The sequence below is a fragment of the Chrysemys picta genome, chromosome 24 (genome assembly GCF_011386835.1).
Source record: "Chrysemys picta bellii isolate R12L10 chromosome 24, ASM1138683v2, whole genome shotgun sequence".
NCBI lineage: Eukaryota > Metazoa > Chordata > Testudines > Emydidae > Chrysemys > Chrysemys picta.
Genome location: NC_088814.1, coordinates 6290104 through 6316879, shown reverse-complemented (window position 1 = coordinate 6316879; position 26776 = coordinate 6290104). Strand labels below are relative to the sequence as shown.

General features: G+C 46.5%; 3 protein-coding genes across 10 annotated transcripts in view; 1 reads left to right on the top strand and 2 right to left on the bottom strand.

The window, feature by feature from the left end:
- Positions 1 to 26776, top strand: part of SNF8 (SNF8 subunit of ESCRT-II) — a 71309-nt gene that overhangs the window by 9549 nt on the left and 34984 nt on the right. For 4 of the 5 annotated variants that reach the window (XM_005301907.4, XM_065577694.1, XM_065577695.1 and 1 more), the window contains one exon: positions 367 to 606. The exons of the other annotated variant lie outside the window; for it this stretch is intronic. In XM_005301907.4, the coding sequence (XP_005301964.1) occupies positions 367 to 504 (138 nt within the window). In that variant the 3' untranslated portion in view covers positions 505 to 606. Of the gene's footprint in view, positions 1 to 366; positions 607 to 26776 lie in introns of those variants that run through there. 5 annotated transcript variants of the gene reach the window in all.
- Positions 866 to 14606, bottom strand: LOC135972133 (ubiquitin-conjugating enzyme E2 Z-like). 3 transcript variants are annotated; one of them, XM_065577690.1, is made up of 7 exons: positions 14401 to 14606; positions 11185 to 11257; positions 9260 to 9447; positions 7715 to 7826; positions 6700 to 6812; positions 5916 to 6006; positions 866 to 3276 (listed from the first exon to the last, which is right to left on the bottom strand). In XM_065577690.1, the coding sequence occupies exons 1-7, from the start codon at positions 14589 to 14591 to the stop codon at positions 3106 to 3108; spliced, it is 939 nt and encodes a 312-aa protein (XP_065433762.1). In that variant the 5' UTR covers positions 14592 to 14606; the 3' UTR covers positions 866 to 3105. The 3 variants fall into 3 exon arrangements, with proteins under 3 accessions (XP_065433762.1, XP_065433763.1, XP_065433761.1); XM_065577691.1 differs by having other exon boundaries at positions 14422 to 14606; XM_065577689.1 differs by lacking the exon at positions 14401 to 14606 and adding an exon at positions 13902 to 14313.
- LOC135977320 (ATP synthase F(0) complex subunit C1, mitochondrial-like) lies at positions 20377 to 24332 on the bottom strand. 2 transcript variants are annotated; one of them, XM_065577594.1, is made up of 5 exons: positions 24178 to 24332; positions 23051 to 23099; positions 22364 to 22441; positions 21771 to 21946; positions 20377 to 20607 (listed from the first exon to the last, which is right to left on the bottom strand). In XM_065577594.1, exons 1-5 carry the CDS (start codon positions 24315 to 24317, stop codon positions 20493 to 20495), a joined length of 558 nt encoding a protein of 185 aa, XP_065433666.1. In that variant the 5' UTR covers positions 24318 to 24332; the 3' UTR covers positions 20377 to 20492. The 2 variants fall into 2 exon arrangements, with proteins under 2 accessions (XP_065433666.1, XP_065433667.1); XM_065577595.1 differs by having other exon boundaries at positions 24098 to 24225.

The following is a 26776-nucleotide window of genomic DNA, read 5'->3' as shown; positions in this document are numbered from 1 at the left end:
TTTGCTTCCATGGTTGTAGAAGACACGTTGAACATAAAATCTTCACTACAGCTACCTCCATTCTCCATCTGTCCCCACCCAATGCAGTAAGTGAAGTGATTCTGCAGTCAGGATAGCCACTTGCCCTTTAAATATTTGTAGCGGGTGAGAACACTTCCAGTCGCGGAGGTGGTGATATCACAGTTGTCTGAACTACAAGCAGCTAGACTGTGTGGGGCAAAGGAAGCCCAGTCTAGTGCTAACTTGAGTCACGGGACTCTTCCTTCTCCTGCCTCTAGAAGAGGTTCTTGCACACTTGCGTGAGCCCTTTTTTGCAGATCCTTGTTTTCTCCGTTCAGCTTCTGAGAGCTTGGTCTGTTTTGACAGGAACACCTGCTGAAGGAAGGCATGGCCTGGCTTGACACACAAGCTCCAGGGGAACCTCAGTACTGGCTGCCTGCTCTCTTTACAGAACTTTACTCTCAGGAAATCACTCCCGAGGAAGCAAAGGAGGCAATACCCTGACTGTTAAGAGGAAAACACTGAGCTGTGTACATATTCTCCCTTTGCTGTTGTATTACTTGAAGTAGGACATTTTAACTTTAAATAAAGTTGTTTAAAAAAGTCCCTAGGTTTATCCATTTAATTGGTCAAAATTATACATTAGATTTCCTTCAACTTGTACCAATCAGCAACCTTTACCATCAGTGTGATCTAAACTAGAACACTGGAGTGATTCTACCTCCTTAAAGGGTAAATTCCACTGGAAGCTTTTATCAGCTGTGGAGACACTGTCCCCACCAGCATCCCAGCTCTGCTGAAGTGTTTTAGGAAGCTACGGTGAGCTCAAGTCACTTCCCCATGAAAAATACAATAGTCTAGATTCTGCCAAAACAAACTTTATTGCACAAAAAAAAAATCTTATGTACAATTGTATATAAACAAGGTGTTTTATAGTGACTCTTGTGCATATATTTTCAAATCATTAGGTCTAAAATTCTGTCACTAAAACATGTCTGCCTAGAGCAGTCATTGAGGATTGTCACTTTGAAATGGAAACATTCAGAAACAGCAGGATGGGTAACAGCGCTATAAAACTAATACGTTTACAGCCACATGCTTAGGTGAATGGTGTCCACAGTAAGGCATTGTGTGTGTGTGTGGATGGTAATGCCACATGCACCACATACATATTTCTGAACCAGATCTGCCTTATGAAGGCATTAGAGGCCCAGCTCTAACCCATTTTAAAGTGGGGATACTATTGATTTATGGAAACAGTGAAATTTACAATGGGATTAAACAGGCATCACAGTAGCACAGCTCATGACTTCTCATACTGATATGCCTCCATGAAACCTTATATCAAGGAATATACTGCTGTATTTACTTCCATCTGGGGTGTCCGATGCAAGTTTCCCTTCAGAGAAGATAGGATTCTATTCTAACCCATACCAATGACAGACCCAAGGTGAGATTTTGTTTGAGGGGGGGGAAAAAAAGTTGAGTTGTTAAATGGCACCTTGAATTCAGGAATGTTTCCATCTTTCAACTTCTCAAGGCTACTTAAGTAGCAGGAGGCAGGCTTCTGAAAATTTATAATAGTTGATATTCTACATAAACAATCTGTATTGAAAATAATTCACCAACACATGGGACATTGAAAACAACTGCAATTCGATCTACAAAAAGACAATTTTTTTTAGAACAAAGTTACCTGGCCTGGAGTGTCTTTCCATGCCACACTAAATCGGAGAAAGGATTACTGCAAAGGAATTATTGGGGGGGGTGTGGGGAAGGTTGATGCACCATAGTATGTGCTCAACTTTTAATCAATGCTCTTGTAAAACAAGATTAAGCCCTTCATCTGGGGAGCATTTTACCACCCAGTTTGGTGGTAACAAAATAAAATCAATCAAGCCTATTTATCTGCCTGCTTGATCTGGGTATGTTTCATCTCCACACCCCTTACTTTAAATACATCCTTGATGTAATGGCACGTGCAGCCAGACGACACCTGCCCAAGAGGTATGAATTGCTCAAAGTGAGACTCTGCTGTTAGAACGATCAAAGCTTTAAGAACTAGTTTTACCACTGGCCAAGTTTGGCAAGGGAATGTTCTGCTGTTATTGACATTCACTCCTCCCCTTCTCTGTAGAACTCCATCAGAAGATGGCTTCCTGCTTATAAACGTCCCTTATCCTAGCATTTAATTTGTCCTGGATCAAAATATTAGTAGAAAAAGAAAAATCAAAACACTGACTTCAGGGGCTGAAAGCAAACAGCACTTCCATTTAGAAGAGCCAAAGTAGAACATGTCAACTCCAATCAAGATCATAAAAAAAACCAAACCAAACCTCGGTGTGTGTGGGGGGGGGGGCGGGGGGGGTGTTTTAAAAGAACGAGTGATTTTCTCTCCAATGTTTCCAGGGTAAAAGCATCTGCTCTTGATTTATAGGCTTTTACGGCTTGCATCCATTTCTCCCCCCTCTTCCACCTAAAGTCCAGCCAGCAAAAGCCACCCAGGGACTGGATGAAGCTTTCAGAAAGAAGCCTAGACTCCACCCTGTTTATCTTTGGTCTGTCTAGAAGAGACATCCGTGGGTAGATGGGCATATGCAGAGCACCTGTGCTCCACCTCTCCCCAGACAGAAGTTAACCCTGGGTAAGCAGCAAGTGGGCCCCTTAGTATTATGGGCTCCACTCAAGTGCTCCCACAGCTCTGGTCCTTGGGAATTCAGCATGGCCAGAGGGAAGGGCACATACTGGCTATTTAAGAACAGAAAAGCTGTAAAACGGACTTGCATTCTACATCTCATTGTTTTAATCCAATAAAGAAAAAAAAAAAAAGCCACCCAGTGTAGGTGTTTCCAAAATAACCTGATGCCACATGCTCCAGCTTTCTAGCATAGGAAGTACCTTTTAGAGTAGCCTGTCACAAGCTTGGCTTTGTCTACCATGAAGTCCTCTTGTTTGGTATCCACCAGCGCATTAAAGGAGACAGAAGACCTCTTCCAGCTCTAGCCACTCTGGGATTGGCTTGGTTCTCAAGTCTGTCAGGGGTAATTCTAGAGTTCGAAGACAGAACCATCCCCAGGATTGGGTTTCTCACTTAGCGAGAGACCTCTAAGCCTTGGAGCTCCCTTGAGTGTCCGTCTCTGTCTCCGAGGAGCTGCTGTCAGAGTCTATTTCTACATTCTCCTGCTGGTGTTTCTCTTGCACCTTCAGCCGAATACCTTGCAAACGGATTAATAGGGACTGATAGTCAAAGTGGCCTCGTTTCTCACCAAAAGGATCCTGGGGGGGGGAACATGCAAGATTTAGAGACACACTTGTACGGTGCCAAAGTACATCACACTCTACGCGGCATCTATGAAATACACCCACCGCGAGGGCAGGCCACAGCAACTGAGCAGACAACTGCATGGCAAGAAGAGACATTTTGGCCAAAGACACTGGTGAAACCTCTCTTTGCCAAGCGTGTTAGGGGCTTGTCGGTGTCAGTGCAGAACATATGGGACCTTGGCTCTTTTAAACGCTCATCTGAAAAACCCAGGCAAAATAAACTTGAGGGAAACTTAGTTTACCTTCCACAGCCAGATGAAGGGTTGAGTGGACACTAGTTGGATTTGAACCAGAGTTTCAAAGAACTGATGAATTGGTCTCAGGCAGGAGGGAGTGACAGTCTCAGTAGGAAAGACTACGGACTTAGTTACTAACACCTCGCATAGAGGCTTTTTAAAGGAAGGCAAGTATCATTATCCCCATTTTACAGATGGTGTAACTGAGGCACACAAGTGACCAGACTTGCCTACAGTCACTCACAGCAGCAAACAGGCAAGAGAGATTTAGCTCCTACTCGCACACCCTGACAGGACCACATTGGCAGAGCGATTGGGAGGAAGCTTGCACTGCCCATGCTGTACCTGCTCTGGGATCAATAAGAGGACGTTAGACTCCAAAACTGAAAAGCCAGCTTCTTCCCCAAACATTATGCTCACGTGGGGAAGCTGACGACGACACTGACCCCCAACATTTTGGAATGGCTTCGTTTTCACACCGTTCATTCTTTTATCTACGGTTCATCCAATGAAGTGTCTATGCTACAATTTATGACGGTTGGGGATAGGAACACAGCAATCGCTACCACTGTAAGACCAGCACTGTGTGTGTACAGCGCCTAGCACAATGGGGTTCCTGGGTGCTACAGTGATAAATTGAACCTCTGCTCCTTGCAGCTACAGCAGTTATGACCGTAGAATGTGATCGGCGCCATTCCCGGATAACCCCGCAAGTCATGTGGTTTTTACAATACAGCCTCTAGTCGCTGTACTAAAGATTCCAACTGATGAGAGTCGGACAGTGTTGCCTGGTGGCACGATTCAGTCCAAACACAAGCGGTCTGCTTTTGTCAAGCATTGTGGGTGCTCTAATTTTATGGATTATGGGGCTGTTTGTTGACAATAAAGGGCATGGGTAGAAATTAGGTTGTAAAATGAACCACCTCCCTCTTTCATCAATGGTGATATCTTTTAATGAGATTAGAAGCTTCTTCTGTTCTATTCATACCGAAATATCTTCGCAATCAGCAGTAAGGAAAAAAAAAACAGGGTTCTTTTCTGATGAGTGGTTCAGGAGCAGTGCTAGGAAAAGCTCAGTGGCTTGTACTGGGTCAGCGAAATCAATGGAAATTGAAGGCACTCGGCACCTCAAGGGACCGGGCCTCAGCAAAGCACCTTTGATTCCTCACTTAGGCTACCGCAGATAAAAATTACAAGAGTTACTAGCTGGTTCTCCGGATTGGAGAGCGGGAAGAAACCTCTCCCCCACTTCTCAGGATTGTATTGCATAATTACTAAGTAACATAGCGATGGGGCTCTTAAGAAGAGATTAGCAGCATCGCAGGAGTTTTAGGATTTCCTCTAAAGTACCCAAAATAGCCAGAACCAGCAGAAAAAATACCAGCTAGCTAAACCTTTGATAGGGACATAGGAACTGCCCTACTGGAATCACACCATTGTCCAAGCGGTGGTGGTAATTTCCTATTCTCTTAGCATGAGTCAGAGGATAGACCAGTGGTTCTCAACCTATTTATCATTGTCGGCCACATATGTGGCCCGCATCCAATACTACCTGTATGGCCCTGATCCACATGAAGAGGAAATACAAGCACATTTAAGCTGGTGTATTCTCCCCTCCCCCCCCCCCCTTTCTGGCTTTCAGAGGAAACTTTCAAATGAAGTACAATTGGCACTAACAGAGAGAGAATTAAGCAGACACTTAGGGTAGGTCTACACTTACCGCCGGACTCGGAGGTAAGCAATCGATCTTCTGGGATCGATTTATCGCGTCTTGTCTAGACGCGATAAATCGATCCCAGATCAATCCCGGAAGTGCTTGCCGTCAACGCTGGTACTCCAGCTCGGCGAGAGGAATACGCGGCATCGACGGGGGAGCCTGCCTGCCGTGTCTGGACCCGCGGTAAGTTCGAACTAAGGTACTTCGAATTCAGCTACGTTAATAACGTAGCTGAATTTGCGTACCTTAGTTCGAAGTGGGGGGTTAGTATGGACCAGGCCTTAGTACACTGTTTTTCCCCCTAACACAAACAACAATAGGAATTTCTCATAGCCTTATTTCACGGCAGATGCGAAATCAACGCACATGTCTGGAGAGAATTTAAGAAATTCTACCCTTCAGCGAACTCCCATTCTCCTCCCTCCTAAATTAGCCATGTCTAGAGGCAAGCTGATTACCTCCTTCAGCCAAGGTAGCCAGGATAAAAAAGAGCTGTGGCCCCATCTCAGCAAGCAGACATGACTTTACACCACATAGTTGGCATATCACCACTTTCATTTCTTACAACCTAACAGGTCATTAAACTGTGCCCTTCTAATGAAGTCGTAGCATGGAAAGGAGGGTTGCCAGCTGCTTACCTGCATTGTCTGTCCTTGGAGGTGAAGCCTCTCTTTGCACGCACCCTCGTAGAAGTCAAAGTATTCCATGAAAGACTTCTCCATAACACCCCTGGAACGCCACAAAAGAGCACATGGTCAATGCAGGATGAGCGAGCATTTAAGCAATGGACTCATCGCCTCGTGGCCACGTGAGACTCCATTCAGTTAAGCAAACCTGTCATTCATCTAATCCACAACACTCCTTAAAATGCCTTAAACATTTACGAAGATGATCCAAGCGTTCAAAAAAATATCTGCCCTGGCAACTGAGGCAACCATTCCGCTGCTCAGCGGAACCTCAGCCACATGGGGTTTGCATTAACTTGTGTCACTACCCTGACTGAATCACACCATACAGGAACAAGAGTGTGCAGGAGAGGAGGTCACATAGCAACTGGATGTATAGTGAGACAAAAGCAGGGCAGGGAACAAGTACAGGGGCTGTATAAATATTATATTCGATACACATCAGGAACAATTAGCCATCCACCCGTGCAAGACAGGGACACATCATCCCCCTTTACAATATGGGAACGGGAACAGAGGGGTTTAGCGGTGCCCACGCTGACTCAGCTAGGACTGGAACTCAGGAGTTCAGAAACACCCAGAGAAGAGTTCCAACGTATGACACTGCCCCTTCAACAGAGATCCAGCCCCTAACAGCGACTCAGCAAGTGAACACGAAGCATATAGAAGCGCCCAGTTAAAGCGGACCCTGACTGTTCAGAGCAAGGTGGGGCCACTCCTTATCCCCATTACCTACCGTAAAGGCTCAGGACAGGGACACTTTCCTTCCAGCATGTCGCACACAGCTACTCGGATGGTCTCATGCCGAATGCACTCGTTATAGTTCTTACTATCCCCAGGGTGCCTCTCCTGTAAACGTAAATTGCTCCACTGAGTCCAGTGTGGTGCGAATGGCTATTATCCCTTCCCCTCGGGCCAGAAGGATTTCACACTCCCCAGCGAACTCTCCTCAGATCTGCCTGCTCCAAGTACAGTGATCTAGTTTATGCTGAAAAGCTGGGAAGAGATTCCACGGAATTCGGGTAGCAGAGGAGATGGATCAACTCCGCTAAAGCCAGCACAACAGTCTCTCTCTCCAGGACTGAAGGCCAGGATAACCTGAGCAGTTTAGTTCACGTATGACATAACAATACCTCCCAGGGAAGCCATTTACTTTCAGCAGAGATTGACAGAACTAGAAAAAGCCCCTGCAGATATAATCAGATTCCTGTACGTTTCCAGTTAATTCCACTCCCTTACTTATAATGTAAATTAAAATGGGATCCGTGGCATTGGCTTTGTGGCATGAGTGCTAACACTTTTTTAACCCATGCTCTGTGTATTTAAGCCAGGTGACCATTAGCACTGACAGGACAGTCCACCATAAAAATCTCAAAAGGAATTACAAACATTTGAGCTCTTCTGCAAGTCAGGTAGTATCATATCCATTTTAATGTGGAGTAAATTGGGGCTTGGCGCAGTTAACGGATTTACTCAAGGTCACAGCAACTCAGCAGCAAAGAATGAAACAGAAAGTAGGAATCTCCCCGTTCTCGAACTACTAGATAACACTCCCTTTTGCCCAGAAGTATACACTTCAGTTACCATCGCTAGTATCTAACACCAAAGACTTGCATAGCCTCGGGATGACTAATTGTCTCTCTGCAAAAGGGAATTCACAGTTGGAGTGGGGGAGCGGGCGGGGGGAGAAAACACAGGAGTCAAGTCATTTCAGAACTGGAGTAAACCGTGCTCAGAATCAGAGCTGTTACCTGCTCAAAGCCAGGTTCGTTGTGATAGGGGTTCTCAGTCATCAGAGACTGTATGGAGATGAGGACTGAAGAGATACTCTGTGCTGGGCTCCAAGCAGGACCAGTCCAAGTGCTGAAACATCATAAACACAGGAACGTATTTAAACACAAGACCTACAATATGACTCAGTGACCTCCCCTTTCACCATTACCACTCTCCAAGTCAACAAACCCCAGTTTAGAAAATCAGAAAAAGCTAAGCGGGGACTATCCAGAAGGGGAAGTGGACAAGAAAAACATGGAGCCCAAAAGAGCCCCCAATGATCTGCAGTGTTCAGAAGCTGTTATGGGTGAAATTAGTGTTAGAGTTAGAATACTCAGGCAGACTTTCCCATTGCGGTAGAAGTTGGGGTTAAACCTCACTGTGTTATTCCACATGCGGGGTGCACACCCCTTTATGCAGAGGGACATTGCTAGAAAAAAAAGAAAAGATTCTGCATTGGCCGCCCTTAACCCTTTTGCTATAGATCCTTTCCCCCCCACTGGAATGGCAGCATTTCAAAAGAGGGATGCACCTGGCACATGAGATACTTTCTAAACCCTTTCATTTTTACTGCTCCCTTTGCCTCCACCTCCCCCTGCCTTTCAGTTTGATGCACGTCCCAAGAGCTTGAGGTGGTCAAGTGCCTCTCGCTTCAAACCCACCCCCTCCCTTCACATCAATCATCTTCCTTCCTTAAACCGTTGTTCTGTATTTGCTCTAATTTAGACCCCAACCCTGACAGACAATGAGCATCTGCAGCTTGCTCTGGTGTCACGCCGAGCTGTGCTCAAGATCATGCCCTTACATCGTTAACATGTCCGGGACGGGATGATGCGTTTGCAGGATTGGGACCATCAATACAGGTTCTTTAAGCACAGTAGTCCAATTGAAGCTAATGGGACTGTTCACATGCTTAAAATTAAGCAGCTGCAGAATTGGAGCCTAAGTTTGTAAAACCGCTGTTTGAATAGGCAGTGCTCTAGTGGGGACTTAAAATAATTATACTACTCATGGTTTTGCGCCAAGAACAGGCGGAAGCAGAGAAGCAGTTAAACAGCTTTCCAGGGAGTTCTTAGTGGCTTTTTATTTTTTTAATTTCTATTTTCTTTTTAAAAACCACACACACACGGGAAATTAAAACCACAAAAAAAAAAAATCTACATTCAAACAACGATAAGGGTCGGCCTTCAAACCGCAAAAGCAGAAGAAATGCAAAGTTCAGGCCAAAACTCTATGGTGGGACTGGGAGATGAGATGAGTGCTGTGCTACCTTAGGCACAATGGCGTGAGAGAACAGAATTTCAGGCCTGGCTTTTGTAGGTTCAAAGAAAGTCAGAGTCGTATTTTACTACATTTTGGCAGCTTTAAGGCCTCCATTGTACAAGTGACTTCATGCAGGAACTGTGCAGGCAGATGTCACTGCAGGATTGGGACCTAAATATGCAAAGAGGGAGACACACTGCAGAGATCTGCCTGCAGCAAACTCCTGGCTTCCCCTTGAAACAGCTGAAGTCTCCTCTTACCCTAGAATACTCAGGCAGACTTTCCCATTGCGGTAGAAGTTGGGGTTAAACCTCACTGTGTTATTCCCTGTTGTCATCAGTTTGACCCTTGGTGGGTGGATGGGATAATCTGGAGGACAGCGAAACAGGAACAAGAAGAAACCCCCTTCATAAGGCGTGTCAAATGGGCCTGTGATCAATGCATGAATCTGCAAAACAAAAGCCCATCTTGCGCACCACTTCAAAATTGCGCAGCACGGTGAAATACTCAACAAAACCGAACAAGTGCAAGAAATCCCGTCACAGAGCTCACGCACAGGCTTCTCCCACAAGCACGTCATACACGGTCCAGTCTTTCCCCTCCCTGCCAGACTCACTCATTCCCTGAGCCACTGCTACACATTTCTTTGCCACACCTGTGCGCGATGCGTGCCTACGTAGCCTTTTTTTTTTTTAAACAAAGGGGCCGCGGCAGCCGCACGCCTCGCACACTTGCACATACATCCACTCCATGTCTGCACAGCCAAACGCAGAATAAACAGTACTTCATCGGAAGAGCTCGACTTTTCAAAAGTTAAAGGATTTAAAAAACAATTAACAAGAAAAAATAATATTCACCGCCTATTTCCATCCCCAACACTTTATTTTCCAACTTCTGAATTTCCGCCAGCAAGAGGATTTTGCTTGGTTTGAAGATACTGCACTGATTTGTACTTAAACGGATCACTAACTTTCCTCAGCCAGGACCTATGGTTAGGAGCACATTCTCTCCTCACCGTAAAGTTACCTCTGAAAATCCTGATCGCATACAGGTGAAACTACTCCCCCGAGGCTATTAGTTGAGCAAGATTATTTCCTTCCGTGCTTTTTCAAATGTGATCACTTGATCAATTTTAAATGCTTTTAAACTCCTCATAATTTGCAAGAGGATGCCAATACTAAGACGCTTTAGGACATGGTCAATGATATAACGCATAGTTGGAAAACGTGTGTGTATCTTCAGCTTCCAGCATCAAGTCGGGCCAAAGTTATGATTAAAATACTGAGTATATGGAGTATTCTTGTATATAGGAATTCTCTCAAAGAAATATTCCCTTGCAGTATCTTAAAACCCAAAGGCCTCAATTCAGCCAATGGTTAGTGCTGGTGGAACCTGGAAGTGGAAACTTTGTTGGAGAGGTGGGAAAAGCTTGCAGCAACAGGAAAAGAGGCAGCAACTTCTCCTCCACTATGAGCCTCCCAGGAAACCAGTGCAGCCCAAAGAGTGGATGTCACACGGAGGCTGGGAGATGCACCGCATCAAATGCATCCAGTCAGCAGCCATTGTCTGCAAGCTTACTAGGGTATCCTGACTGCAGTGTGACACTTAGCAGAAACTACATGGACAGGCTTCTCCCCAAAACACCTCCACTGGGGCACAGTTATGCAGGCTAGCACAGGGAGTGCAAGTTACATCTCTCTGCATCAGCTTGGGTGTGAATCATGGCCAATAGGGTCACTCATCTGAAGTTTCTGATGCCACCTGACTACCACATTTACCATCCCCAGCTTCCCATATCCAATAGCTCACAGTGGGGTCAGCTGTTCCTCAGACATTTCCACTGATTGTTTTCAAGCGTTGGCAGCACGAAACCAGCAGGATTGGTGCTTTACCAAGTCACATGGCCATGGAGGTTCTACTGGATTTATCTGCAGAGCCACAGTTTATCACTTCACAAAGCCAGCTTCCTTGAAAGCCTCTTCCAGTTTTAAACACAGCCCCTTCCCACTGTCCCCAGGAAAATTTAAGCTACTTTATTCTTTTACAACCTTTTGAGGATGCTCTATGAGACTCTTCCCCCCCAAAGATGATACGGACAAGCCTTATATGGACTAAATCTTAAAGTAGCCAGCAAAACAAGATACACAGAAGGGGAGAGTTGGATCAGTTCGGGATATTCACTTACCTTAGTCATATCATGGGGATCAGGCACAACAAACATTCCAGGGGGTGGTTCCTTATAAATGGACATGATATCCCTGCACAAAGAAAACAGGAATTAGCCATTTTCTCCCTCAGGGTCCAGCCCAATCCAAGGAACAGAACAGAGTGAGACAGACACACACAGTGCAAAGGGGTGTATTTTAAGAAGTAAACCTGTTACTTTGAAAGCATTTTTTTTTTAAATTTTGTTGCTGCTTCATTGTTCTCTGGATAAGCTTATCCAGAAGAAGAGCTGTAGGAGGTAAGGAGTGCACACACTCTCAAAATATATAACAAAAGAGAGATGGAATCAGATATGACTCATTGCGAGTTGGGGACACACAGCGGCACTCCACCTCTAACAGAGGAAGAGCTCCTCCCAGTGTTGACCTGAGTTGCACACAGCCACAAAAGGATTTTCAAAAAGCCTTCCTGTTTGTAAAGAAAACTGAACTGAGCTGAAGTTTCAGCAGTATGACTAAGCAGATGAAACTTCTGAAGTGACAGGAGAACCTAATTTTCTTACAAAATATTATTAAGTTAGTGCTTTCATCCATTTAGACTGGAAACATAGTTTGTACCATCTTATGGTGAAGTTATAGGAGTTTTGTAACCGGCAGCAGAACAAGGATATGCAATCATTTGGCAAGCAGTGATATTTGTGATGAAGGAAGAGGAAGAATCTATTGACATAACGCCAGTATTTATAACAAAACAACATATTGTTTTAAAGTTCATCAGCATGCCAGACCTAATGTGAGCAATCCTTTTACAATACTGCAGTTAGACAAGGAACAGCTGAATTGATCAATTAGCACCACTCAGGCAAATGAAAGAATAGGGTGATGGGTGGGGCCAGTCATGAACGCCTTATAAAATTCAATCTAGGAACACAAAAAAGAAACCCATTCCCCTACTGATCTAACTCCGAATTTGCAGATGCACAGAGACATTGGGTTTCAGATCACTCATTGGCAGACAGCCGACACAATAGATTAAGTAGAGGCAGTTTTGGTCAGGTGAGGCATCATCTTGTATCGAATGCACAGGACAGAATCAGGAGATCAGAACGCTACTCTCGTCTCTGACACAGCTTCATTGTTAACCTCGGAGAAGTCACTTTGCCTCCCTTGTATGCACCTGTAAAAATGCAGTTGTGAGGCTGAATTCAATGTATGGGCTTTGAGATCCTTGCATGGAAGAGGCAAAATATATGCTCTGTTGAGTTGTATGATGTCATATTTTCCTAGCCACTGGTAGCAGCAAGAATGGTTTAACCAGGTGGGGACAGAGGGGGAATTTTCTGTTAATTCCCCCTTTAAAATGATAAATGAAATAGCCGGTGGCAGTTTTAGCAAGAAGCTGCTGACTTGTATGAATTGCCAAATTTCAGTGGTGGATAATTTATTCTGTCTACGACATTTCCCTGGAAGTTTCATGTGCCCATGGGATGCTTCATTGCCGGTGCTGTACAGCATTGCTGCACATGGAGAACAGCGATCACATTCCACCCGAGAAGCGGATCCGTAATCTTACATGTATACAGTCTGCAAATCACTTTGGGATCCTTCTGGCTGAAAAGTGCTTTATAAATACAAAGTGGCATTAGCGTGCTGGCTCTAGAGCAGCAGCTGTCAGCTGAGAGTAAACGGTGTCAACAAAGCCAGAGGGAATCTAAGGGATTTTGATGCACAGAATGTTCTCCTAACACTGGGGAAGCCTACTAAAACCTAGGGATCTGCAGATACCTCTGGGGACAAGACCAAAGGGGTGATGAGTGAGGTAGCCCCACACTCCACTGTGGAAAGCTATAAAGTGCTGGAGCATGAAGAAATGCATCCGGTACCCTAGGATATATAGGTGTCTCAATAGGTGGCTTCAGGCCATAGAGTAGAACAACATGGACGAGTTCGTCCTGTTCCTAGCACAAATGCTGATGACATCCATGTGGTATAGGCTATCCAGGTGGTTAGGGCCCACTCCACATACACAGGCAGAGGGGACAGTGTGTGTTGGTAATGCAAAGACCAAAACCATGGGCTCAAAGAGTAAGAAGCTGGAAGAGATCACGAGGGGTCAGGAAAGGATTTGTATTCATTTTAGAGGGAGGGGGGAGGCCCCAAGCACAGATAACCGGCTCTTTTCGAGGGGGGGGGAAAATAGGGTGACCAGATGTCCCGATTTTATAGGGACAGTCCCGATTTTGGGGTCTTTTTCTTATATAGGCTCCTATTACCCCCCATCTCCTGTCCTGATTTTTCCCACTTGCTGGCTGGTCACCCTAGGGGGAAATCCAGACCAGAACAACTAGCTATCACCAGGACAGGGCATTGACTCAGAGGGGATTTCGCCAAGGAAGCCCCTGGCTATCCCAGCAACGCGGGGCGGGGGAGGCCGGCAGGAAGAGAAATGACTGCGGCACTGGGGAGGGGGGGGATCATTGGATGCTGGGGGGTGCTGGCTGGGCCCGGAGCGTGGAGCAGGGAAGACTCTGGGCCAACGGGGGATTCCCCACCGGGGGCCCCGGGGTTTGGGGGGCGCGATCCCGGGGCAGGCACCCGGGGAAGGCGGGGGCTGTAGTTACAGACCCCCCAGGGCGGGCAGGCCCGTGGGGCTGGGGTCCCCGGCTCGATCCGCAGCCGGCAGGCCGAGACCCGCTCCAGGGGAGGCGGAAGGGCCGGGGAACGGCGGCTCGCTCACCGTTTGATCCGCAGCAGGCAGGCCGGGCTCGGCCTCTCGCTGTCCCAGTCGCCGCTCACCGTGGGGTCCCAGAAGGCGGAGTGAGTGAGCAGCGCGGCCCCGGCCGCAGCGGCGGCGGCCGCGGGCAGCCCGGCGAGGGGGGCCCCGCCGCTCCCGGGCGGGACTCCGGCCCCCGCCGGGGGGGCCCCGAACCCGGCCGCCGCCCACAGCTCGGCCGGGATGAACACGCCGGGGCCGCCCGCTCCGCCGCCCCCGGGGCCCGCCGGGACCCCGCCGCTCGTGGCGGCCGCCAGCACCGCCGCCGCGGCCGCCTCCTCCGCTGCCGGACTCTCCGCCATTCTCCGCTGCCCGTGCCCAGCCCGGGAGAGCGCAGCTTCCGGGACTCCACACCAGCGAGTCCGCCGGCCAGAGCGGCCCGCCCCCCCGCTCCTCCACCACCGAGTCCGGGCCAGAGTGTCCACCCGCCCCGCTCTCCTGCCACCGCCCGCACTCCGCTCACCACCATGGAGTCGCCTCCGACCTGCAGAGTGTCGCTCCCGAGCTGCCTGCCAAAGAGACGACTTTCACTAGAGCGTCCCGCTCCCTCAACCAACGAGTTGCCGACCATAGAGTCTTCCCTGGGACTAGAGCGTCGATCCAGTCAACGAGACGCCCAGTAGCGAGGAGGAGGACGGGGGCCCTGCTTTTCATTCCCGGGAGGCAATGGGCGTGGCCTGGTGGTGCAAGACTTTGCCGTTGCAAGGCTCTGTGCAGCTAGGGTGGTGCCTGGGTGTCATGACCTTTGCATACAGCTTTGTCCTCGGCCTATACTTTTTGTGGAGGGTGATGATGTATCAGTGTGATGGCATTCATTATGTCATCACATTGCATCACAGCCTGAATGCACGCAGTGTAGGGATATCCGTGTGGGTCCCAGCATATTAGAGAGACAAGGGGGGTCCGGGAGTATTTTTTTATTGGACCAACTTGTGAGAGAGAACAGGAGTACTTATGGCACCTTAGAGACTAACACATTTATTAGAGCATATGCTCCTGTTCTTTTTGCGGATACAGACTAACACGGCTACTACTCTGAAACTTGTGAGAGAGACAGGCTTTAGAGCCCCATAGAGCTCTTCTTCAATAAAAAGTATTACCTCACCCACCTTGGAATGTCTCTCTAATTTTGAGAGTGACTGTGCATTCAGTAATGTTTTGTCGGTCTCTTGCCATGATGCCGTCCTGTCAGCTCACCCGGCTACCCTCATGCTGTGTTTTCACCACTCCCGCAGGCAATGATCCTAGCCTCATCCTAGAATTTTACAGCCCTTTACAAACATTAATTAAACCTCAAAGCTTCTCTGAAATATAAAGCATTATCATGCTCAGTTCACAGAGAGGGGAGATTGACAAAAACAACAAGGAGTCCGGTGGCACCTAGACGAACAGATTTATTCGGGCATAAACTTTCATGGGTAAAAAACCCACTTCTTCAGGTGGGTTTTTTACCCACGAAAGCTTATGCCCAAATAAATCTGTTAGTCTTTAAGGTGCCACCGGACTCCTCGTTGTTTTTGTGGATAAAGACTAACACGGCTACTCCTCTAATACATGGGAAATTGAGGCATGGGACATGAAAATCTTACCTGAGGTCAGGCAGCAAGACAGTGACAGAGCTTTGAATACATCTCAGGACTCAGCCTACTGCTGGAATTTAACAGTTACATTCTTTTGGATCAATATATAGAACTTGAACCACAAATGACCTCAAATGTATATACTTTGCAGTAGTTACAAGTTGGAAATATTTGGTGAGCTTTCCTCACACAATAATAATAGTTATGGGTTAGGTTAAACCCCATTAAAACTTCCCAGCGTAACAGCCACCCTTCCATTCAAGGTAAATGAGGGAGCAATTAAATGCCACTTTGTTTAGCAACAGCCAAAACACTAGAGACCAAAGCCCAAAACACAGACCCACAGGGCAAGGCTGAGTGCAAGCTATGCCATGCAGGCTCAGGGGTTTCCCAGGGACTTATATAGCAAATGCAGGGGCTGGGTACTCACAGGGGAAAGGGAATGGGGTGCATGTGAGGCTATGTCTACACTTAAAACCACTACAGTGGCATAGCTGTAGCACATCAGTGTAGACACTACAATGAAAGGAGGGGTTTTCTTGTCACTGTTGTAAACCCATCTCCCTGAGAGGTGGTAGCTAAGCAACAGACAAATTCTTCCAACAACCTAGCGCTGTCTACACAGTGGGTTGGGTCGGCTTAACTACATCATTCAGGAGTGTGGATTTTTCACACCCCTGAGCGATGTAGCTGGGTCAATTAAATTTTCTAGTGTAGACCAGCCCTGAGACAGAGGCAGAAGCAATAAAGCAGACACAGTGGCAGGCCTTGGCCAAGAAAGCCAAGGATACAGCCAGTGCAAGCCCCTGAGAAAAAGCCTAGAGAGAGAACTTGTTGGGCTGATTGCTGACTGAAAGAGGCTTGGAACTGTGAGCAAAGAAACGATCTCCTGTTTGATTCCTCCTGTGTTCAAGGAAACAGGACTTTGTACATTTTTGGAAATAAACAGTATTGCATCAAAGGAATAACTATCATCAATTTCTCCTTATGGAAACAACTTACAGGATCCCAAATTTTGGCTAACCACTTAGGTCAAAAAGAGGTAACAATACTACGAAGTCACAATTGACTAACAATAATTCCTCTTCAAGGTCACTTTACTGGGGGCACAGAAAGGAAAATCAATGACCTGGAAAAATAAAAAAGTTGTTAGCCACAAATCAGTGCAAAAGAGATCTCTGCCAGGAAAAGTCAAATATAAGTAATTTCAAATTCATTTAGTGAGTCACAAAGGCCAGGGAAGGCCAAAGTGCAGTCTGCAGTTACTCATTTCTCTACTAGACAGGAGCAACCCAGAGAGACTACACCTCCCAGCAATCCATGCTTTAACATACCCTTAAGCAATGTGTGGCCTTTTATTTACAATAATACCAACAGGGAGGGGCGGGTGACTTGGCAGTGGCACCTTAAATAAAAGAAGTGCATAGAAAATAAACAGGTTTAGAAACATCTGTACAAATATTTACAGCAGAGGAAAGGGGAGCCCTCACCCCCCCTCGCAACACACCCTCACCATAGAAAAAGGAAAGAGGCTCCCAATCAGGAGCTGATATTCACAATTTGGGAGCTGGGATTAGGCAGACTCACCTGTCCTTGGGTCTCTGCAATGTAGATTGGGGGGGGGTCATTGTGCACCCCCTGCTCTGGGGTGACCCCCCAACAGTTTATCCTAAGATGAAAGTACCTCTGCTGTGTTCTTATGTATGTTGTACATAGCTTTAGGACTCGTGACAATTTGCCACAGCAGCCCCTGTTCTAGGATATCCCCTTGTAAGATCCAGTTATTCCAGACATCTAGTGCTAAGGGTAGACTTGACATTTAGATTACAAATGGGGAAATATCAAAGAGTCTAATCAGCTGATGGGAATTCTACTCTGTGCTTGTCTCATCACTTGACTCATGGCTGACTGGCTAATCACTTTTTCCCTCATGGATACAATTCTAACACTGGAAGAGGCCAGATAAAACAAGCAACAATATCTGACCCCAAGTTGTTTCATTGTAACTGGGTACTAAAGCTGGACAGGTTTTCGGGCTAAGAGCCTGATTAAACTAGCTAACTCACTTCAGAGTAGGCACATTGCATGCAGAGGCCCCAGCAAGCCACTTGCTGGTGTTAAGGTCTATCCTTATAGATAGAGTCTGCACTCACCAGGCAGGCAGACTCTGTGAAGCAGGCATCATTGAGACAATATAAGTCTGTCATAAACCAAAAGCTTGCCTTTCTCACCAACAGAAGTTGGTCCAATGAAATTTATTACCGCACCCATCTGGTCTCTCAAATATCCTGGGATGCCGCTACAACTACACTGCAATAAATGCAAGCATCACCCTTAGATGGGTTCAAGGGGATGGGATCCACACGGGGACGTATGAGCCACGATGCTCAGCATCACAACGCCTAATTTTTAGGCACCCAGAAAAATCACAGGAATAGCACTGCAATCCACAAAGCCCGAGTTAGGTGCCTAGGCTCCCTATACAACGAATGGGGACACAGAGGCACCTTACAGGAGACTAAGCTGCCTAAGCTAGCCACAGGAAGAAGCCGAGAGGGGTGTGTGCTAAACCCCCACCCCTCTCACAGAGATAGCTGCCTACCCTGCTAGTGAGTCTCGAACCTGGGGAAGATAGGTGTTGGCCCCCTAAGTCACATGTGGAGCCCCAAACAAAACAGCCAGGAGGAGGTGCTCCCTTATAGACTCAGACTTTAAGGTCAGAAGGGACCATTATGATCATCTGGTCTGACCCCCTGCATGCTGCAGACCACAAAGCCGTCCCTACCCCTTCCCTTTAGCCTAGTGGATAAGGGTACTCAACCAAGATGTGGGAGACCCCTAATACAAATCCCTCCTCCACGCGAGGGCCTAAGTGGCCCTATGGAAAAAGATAAAGGTACCAATGATGTGTTATTGCCACTCCCATCTTTCCTACTGCCAGAGAGGAAAAGAGGGAGCTGCCAGGCTCACGTGGGATGATTGGAGAGTCCTACATAGCTGCTTCCTTTATTTATGCTTAAGGCCAGCCTTAAGTGGGGGTAAGTCAAGCATGTTAAGAAACCACACCTATAAACAAACCAGTCAGGCCCAGATCCTCAGAGGTACTGATGCACCTTACCTCCATTGAAATAAGAGTTAGGTGTCTAAAGACCTTAGAGGATCTAGGTCTCAAGAGTCTTTTCATTTAAAAAGTAGTTGATCCTGCTCCATGCACAGTGATTGCCTCTAGCAGAATTATGTACATCCTCAGAACAGTTCACAACAGCTACCTATCTTAGGACAAGTTACATTCATTCCAAATCCTTCCCCCCTGCCTTCCTCTTTATTGGGATTTCACACAATGTTATTTGGCCCAGATTCCACCTCTCTCCACCCAGATACTTGCTCCAAACATCACTTTCCTCAGAAAAGATAGATACTGGGCTTGTGTAAGATAGGAAATACAGGACAAGGCTCATTGTATTAAGTGAGTTTTAGCTCACTTAATACAGCAGTTGCCTAGGAAACACAACTGTAGAGTCTTAGCTATGGTACCACATGACCATGTACACAAAACAGTTCCAGCCGTGCAATGGGAATGCCCCTAACTGGCTAAACACCAGGGCAGAAAAGTCACCCTACTTAAAATAGCATAGTCCTTTACACATTCATGTGTGTGTATTTGGCCAACAACTTTCAACCTGGAATCCTCCAAGATTCAAGTAAGCCATTTTCTTCAACACAATCCCTTCCTCCTGAGGGTACTTTCTTACTCCTACAGGGGAGTTTTGGGATTCCTTCTGACTCCATGTTACTGTTTGCCTCATAAGGCTACTCCAAGAGATAAGGAATGAGAAAGCACCCTAATTATTAGTACAATCCATTTTAAAATTCACATTGTCAGGAAAGATCATGACTAGAACTTCAACGAGGGCTTTAATTTACCAACAGTTATTTTAGAATTAATTTATCTGAAGCAGAACCAGGTAAGATTTCAACAGAGTTGTGATCTTCCAATTTTCTTTCCACTAAGATGCCAGAGGAAGTTTAAATGAGTTGATTTAGAACATGTTAGAGCCTTGGTGCTTTTCTCTGTTATAACACTGTCAGTCATGCACAGCTGTTGAAGTAAAAGCCATGCATTCATGTCTGAATATCAGTGACATCACATCAGAATTTTCAAAAGCCTTGCTGAGTGGAAAGATAACCTTAATGGGTACCACTTGACATGTTATTGCTTACCAGAAGCTGATGCAAAGAACCCAGGGAAGGTTGGTTGATGATAGCCCTTTTAAACCCTGACCTTTGGCCCACCCCATTTCTCTAACACAACAGGGAAGTTAGATGTATAAGGCATGTGTTGTTGGAACTTCTTCTAGGATGGAAGATACCTTACCCACATTCAACTACTACTACCAGATATGCTCAAATTCTCCTTCTGAGACTCTCAAGACAGCCTGTTTCAGATGTTGCATAAGAAAGGCACCACAGTTAAGATATTGATATGAGGAAATGGTACTGTCTCATATCAGCTTAAGCAGTTATCTACTGTAATATGGCAACATCTGCTCTGTCTTTTGAGATCTTCACAGATTTGTGTAAGGCCATTGTATTTGTGAATGCGATCAGCTCCAATGGCCCTGCTATTACGGTAGTCAAGTCATTTAGTGGCAACCAGCCAACTTTACTCATCTTGCTACTTTATTTACAATAGCTACCTTCTCCCCCAGCCTCCCATTCTTACACTTCTGGGTCATCTTTAAAAATCCTACAAAATTACTTTCTTTTATCAGTATACCACAGAAGATGAATCCCTAAGGACATCCCAGGCCTCAGCACTGTGCCATATTGAGTGTGAGAAAGGAGGAGTCTGAAACCAGTTTATTAGGAGAAAAGCTTTTGTTTAATTATAAATCTGGAACGCTCTGGTGAAGGAGGCAGACTCAAACCGGAGAGGACACAGAGTGATGGAAGCTATGGGTTGGCCCAGAGGCTATCACATAGCAAACAGGATGAGGAACGCCACCATCAAACAGAAGAGTCCCATGGCCTCGGACAGGGCAAAGCCCAGGATGGCGTAGGAGAAGAGCTGCTGCTTGAGAGAGGGATTCCTGTAAGGGACACATTAAAAATAGATTCCTGTGTCAGAAAAGCCAACAACAAATCTATTCCACAAGGAGCTAAAGATGGTCTCTCACAAGCCACTGGATTCAGTGGTAAGGTTATGCCTCCTGAAGACAGGATCCCACAGAACAGTGGATACAGATGAATGTGGATATGGCACTGGGAGGCTCAGAACACACATGCATTAAGTTGGAGCAAATAAATTAGTGAGAGAAAGCCAAAGTAGTTCAAGGTATTTCCCTGGCTTCTTAGCATGTCTGTGTGCAATCCACTAAGCCCCTGAAGGTTGGTCTCCACTGAATTATTTTATCAGGCAGCAATCCCTTACCAAGCATTAATGGGATTACACCCTCTATGTGACGGTAGGCAGCTGTGAAGTTCTACCGAGTTGTTGTAAGCATGTCGAAAGAGTGAGGAAGTGATTGACTTTTACATAGGCGCCAACTTTCCCTGGCGCCAGTGGGTGCTCGCGCGTCCCTGCCCCGACTCCACCCTTTCCCCGCCCCATTCCAACCCCTTCCCCAAAGTCCAGCCCCAACTCTGCCCCCTCCCTGCCCCTATTGGACCCCTTCCCCAAATCCCTGCCCTGGCCTTGCCTCTTCCCTGAGCTGGGGAAGGGGAGCTAGGGGGAAAAAGCAGGCATGCAGCACGCTCAGGGGAGAAGGCGGAGGTGAGTTGGGCGGGGAGCTGCTGGTGGGTGCAGAGCACCCATCAATTTTTCCCCATGGGTGCTCCAGGAGTTGGCGCCTATGATTCTTTATATCTTGTCTTAAAACTATGTAGTGTAGCTGTTTAGCAGCGTAACTAAGTCACTTTCTACCCCAGAGGTGCCTTCATTTTACTGGTGGGCAAAGTGATTCCTTAGCACGTATTAACTGGAAATTAAATGTGTAAAGCCTGTGGGATGTGTGTGGATAAAAGATGCTATGAAAATGCAAGATCCTCATTATAAATGGTTCCTTGTGGTTTGAAACACTACAATTCTAAATTCACCTTCTTACTCCCCTCCCACTTTTCTATTTGCTATGATCAGTCTCAATGTCCTTTTCCTACAAAACAAGTAACATCTAAGACTGAGTGTTTACAAAAAGGGCCTACACAACTGACTGCTGGAACAGAGAAGTAAAGTTGAAGCCAGTGGCTTGCTTACCTAGCATAGCCAATGATCAAGCTGCCAAACACGGTTCCAATACCTGCTCCTGAACCAGCCACCCCAACTGTGGCGGCACCTGCACCAATGAACTTAGCAGCAGTATCAATATCCCTAGAGGTAGTGCTTGTTTGGAACTCCCGGTGAGCCAGCTGTAGATGGGAAACACCAGAGGGCTGTGGGGAGAAGGGAGAAGAAGCCAAATAGTGACATGATTTTAATTGAATACATTTATTAAGTGTCTGTCTACATTTTATCCTCTATTCTAGGTACAGCAAGGGCATCCAAACTTTGTCCAGCTGAAAGGCCACTCTAGAATCTTGGTAGGGCAATACTCCAACCTCTAGCCATTCTGTAATGTACAGGTCTCTTATACCCCCACGCCCCCGAATCTCTGTACAGCTTCACCAGCAATTCGAGCTGGTAACCTGAACCAGGCACTGAAGACAAACAGTATCTTCATTGTCCAAACCCACATACATCTGGCTAGTGATGAATGACAGAGCTACCGATAACAAGGAGGCATTTCATCCCAAGATGTTAGAAACAGAGACCCAATTATAGCAGGTAGGGGCAATTTTCTTTAGTCTTACCTGTACAGTCTGAGTCTCAGGCCTGCTCAGTACAGATATGGAAACCGGCCTTGCCAGAGCCCTGGAACAGCAGCGGAACTGAAGTAAAAGAAAGACATTTGACTCATAATGGGACACCTCCGCATTCCTTAGAGTTGAAGGCAGTTTACAGTCATCTATCGAGGTCTTTGAACAGCTTTTGTCAGGAACAAGAAATTAAGAGTCACCCTCAACTCCACTGAAAATTTGAAAGCAAATGTCTCAGGGACTCAAGCTAGTTGACCAACAATAACCTATTATCTAAGGACAAGACACAATTGAAGTATAATTAGTGCCACTATATTTGAGTTTTGAGCCAGTGTTGTACACTCTGAGGGATTTATAACTAGGAAGGAATCCTATCAAGAGTGGAGGTGTACTAACCTATTGTGGCTAAGGGTATAGACATCTTCTCAGCCTCTGGATTTGCATAATACAACCCTATTGAGACCGAAGATATCCACCCTCCCTTCACCAACACCACAGATGACCTTGATTCCCCCAGTCAAGGAGTCTGGACTGAAAGTTATCCACCATAATATATCCCAGGTAGAAGGGTGTCTGGGACAGCATTTTGAATACAGCTCTAAACAGAAATGCCTTCATTCTCCATGGTAGCTGCATCCCCACCTCCTGGCATTACTCCTCCGCAAACAAACAGCTGCTTACCAGAGCTGGAGAAGCAAGGAGAGCCACTGGAGTTTGCATTTTGACTGATCTAGTGAGAAGAAAGCAAAAGCACATTGAAAAGGAACAACACATACCCAAACCCATGTTACTTTTTACAGTAGAATGCTCATCAGATCAACATACACTCCCCAGGAGAACTATATAAAAAAATTTAGCTGCTGTGCCTTATTCTTGTCCTACTTCCTTCCCCTGATTCTCCCTTCAATTACAACTCAGTCTCTCTCTGCCAAAGTTTGTGATAGTTTTACTTGGGATCCTTCAGACACAGACTCACAAAAGGGTTTTGCCGATTTTCAATCCGAAACTAAACTAAAAGAAAAGGCTGGCTGTAAATGGATGCCGACAGAAGGGTTAAGTCAGTCCCTCAGAACCAAGAGAGAACCACACGGATGAAGTAGCAGGAGTGAGACAGTGACCTCCAATTGTGGAAAGTCAACATGAGGGCCAAGCTGGGAAGAATAAACTAAGGGATTGCCTAGAGTAGAATAAAGTTTTAAAGCTAGCATATTTAAAAGCTCTAGTGGGCCCAGGACAAGTTGTTGGCAGGTAGAGGTGAATTCTGGTGGGGTGGAGCCTAAAGTTGAACCTTTACCAGTGAACAAGTTACAGTACAGCTTTCCCTGTCAATGCCAGTTTTAAAAGACACCGTTATTATTAGTCACTACGTTTTAAAAATACACCTATTGTCATAATCAGGGCACACCCTAATAAGGGGGAGGGTGCAGCAAATCAGTAAAGGGCCCCTCCCCCCCTCACCCCCCCTCAATTGCCCCATCCCCCCAATTGCCCCTCCCCCCTCCCCCTCAACTGCCCCCCTTCCTACCTCATCCCCCTCAACTGCCCCCCTTCCTGCCTCCCCCCTCAATGGCCCCATCCCTCCCCAACTGCCCCCTTCCTGCCTCATCCCTCCCCAATTGCCCCATCCCCCCTCAACTGCCCCCCTTCCTGCCTCCCCCCTCAAGGGCCCAAGCCACGGGGGTCAGAGGAGAAGGCGGCCGCCCTAGCGAGCCCAGCTCGGCGCCCCACCTGCGGACGGTAACCCCCCACTCGAGCTCCAGCGCTGCAGCCCTTCGAGAGAGGAGAGCAAGCCCCGCCCCGCCGCTCACCTTGCCGTGTACCTCCGCGTCCTCCACTCCCATTGGCCGCTGCGACGCAACGTGCGCTGCCCTGTTGCCTCCTGGGGAGGGAACGTGCTCTCCTTATTGGCTCTCCGGGATGAGTCTCCGCCTACCAAAATCCGGGACATTCGGCCTGCGTGAAACGGAGCCGACGTGGTTACATCCCCAGGTTCTGATTGGCTCCTTTAGGGCGTCTCTGGCTTCTGATTGGTTGGCTGCCTGAGGGCCTCCCAAAGGACCGTAGAGTTGGCCAAGGGGAAGGCTAGAGAGTCCCTGTTACTTTGACTCTGTCCCCCTTCAGAGCTGGAGAGTATTGTAACAACATGGGATCTGAAGCTAACTTGGCAGTCACGTGATGAGGCTGTACCTGCCGGGTTGGCGGGTTCGAATCCAGCCCCGGACAGCTCCTTGGGGCCCCAAACCTACTCATGCATATAGGGGATCCCAAGTTGTTGTCTGGGGCTGGATTCGAACCCAACCCCACAGCCACTATCCTGGGCTGGATTTGAATCTGGGATCCTCATCTGCCATTTTGGGCTGGATTGGAACCCTAAATCCCCCCTCAAGCTATTTTGGGCTGGATTCTAGGGTGACCAGATGTCCCGATTTTATAGGGATAGTCCCGATTTTTGGGTCTTTTTCTTATAGAGGCTCCTATTACCCCCCACCCCCTGTCCAGATTTTTCCCTTTTGCTGTCTGGTCACCCTACTGGATTCAAACCACAGACTCATGAGCAGTCGTATATAGGAACAGTTTTCCTTGCACAACTCTCAGCCTGGTTTTGAACTTGAGGTTATGGGTTCAAGTTCAATGAGTTTGAACCCTTCACTATTTTATGTTTAAAGGTGATCTGTCTTTTTATGCTTCTTCATGATGCAAAACAAAGGCTGGAAATGTTTATAATTATTTTATTTTCTACTTTTCCCCCTTAGTAACGTTAGGCTTCCCTTTGTCAGAGGTCTCTGTGGATATATCTACACTGCAGTGTAAGCCCATGATTAATAGAACTCAAATGAGCAGACCCTGGGTTCGTTAACCTATGGCTTGAGCATCTACACTTGTTTGTACCATCAGGTTAGCAATTGTTGAACCCTGGATCCTAACCTGGGGCTCCAGTCCAGTATCTACACAGCATTATGCGGGCCCAAGACCAATCACTGATATCCAAGACTTTCTAGCACTCTCCCAAAATGTGTCCGCTCTAGACCTTGGTTTGTGGTAGTGTGGTAAAACTTGACTGTCCAAATGACAAAGAAATTCAGCCCATAGAATTGTTGGATACTTTTGGCGGACTCCCAGAGCACGAGTCCAATGGGACTGTGTCTACATTGCAAAGTAATAGGGCTATCCTGGGTCGCATCTTGACTCAGGGTCAGACCTTCCACCCCTGTCCAGGAAATCTAGGTCCAAGCCCTGGGTTAGTACAATTTGTAGACAGCAGGAGGTTTAGGTTTGAGCCTGAGTTCAACCCGTTGGTTTACACTGCAGCATAAATATACCCTGTGGGTCACTTGGAAATGTAGGCTTGGGGCTTTTTCAACCTGTAGTTAAAGGATGTATATATGTGATCAGGCCTCAACAAAGAGGGTTTTTCTCCTGTGTGTTTGAGTTAAACAGGTGCTAACAAAATCAAATAAAAATTGAGAGGTTTTAAACACCAAATAATAATAATAAAATTATTCCCCTCTCACTTAGTTGGGTTTATTTTCCATGTTATCTGTGCTGTGACTATTAATAATTTTTAATTGTAAGACCTAGGAGCCCTAATTATGGATTGGGATCCCATTGTGCTAGGTGCTGTACAAATACAGAGCAAAAAGACTGTCCCTGCCCCAGAAACCTTATAATCTAATTTATATGACAAGAGACAACAGATAGATACAGACAGACAGGTTCATAATTCTACTTGTTATCCAGTGCTTTAGAATTTTTTTAATTCATATTTTCTTTTTACCTCTGGAAGAAGCAAAAATGTCAGAAGCCCATTTTTTTCCTTTTGTAGGTTACTTCTAATTGTGTTTTTTTTTAATGGACTGTTTAAAACACCTTGGCTTGTCTTTGTTTTGTTTGTATTAAGAAGTTAATGGCCTGATTTTAAAAGATCTCTCACATACTCTAACATGTCTCAGTGACCTTGACCTTTCCACACATCAGTACAGACTGTAGGAGGGAAACAGGGCAGCCACAGGAGAAAAGTAGAGTGAGGTGCTGCTCAACCATTCTAGCAGAGTCAAGAAAGACACACAGTAAGTTAGGCTTTGGGTTCATCCTAGGGGAAAAACTCAACCACTGAAGATTTTTTCTCTCTGTTCAATACTTTATCTTGTATTGAGTTAAACAGGTGCTAATAAACAAAAAGCGTAGAGGTTTTAGACACTGAATAATAATAATAAAACAAACCCCACGACCTCTCTCAATCAGGTTTATTGTCCATTTCATCTGACAGCTGTCTGTCAATCCACAAATTAGCCAGCGGGTGGAGCCATCTGCCTGAGCAATAGGGTGGGTACCACCCTTTCGAGTGCCCAGTTAAATGATTAAGAGGATTCCCATCTTGTCACTCTTTCCTCCTAACTTGAAGGACCC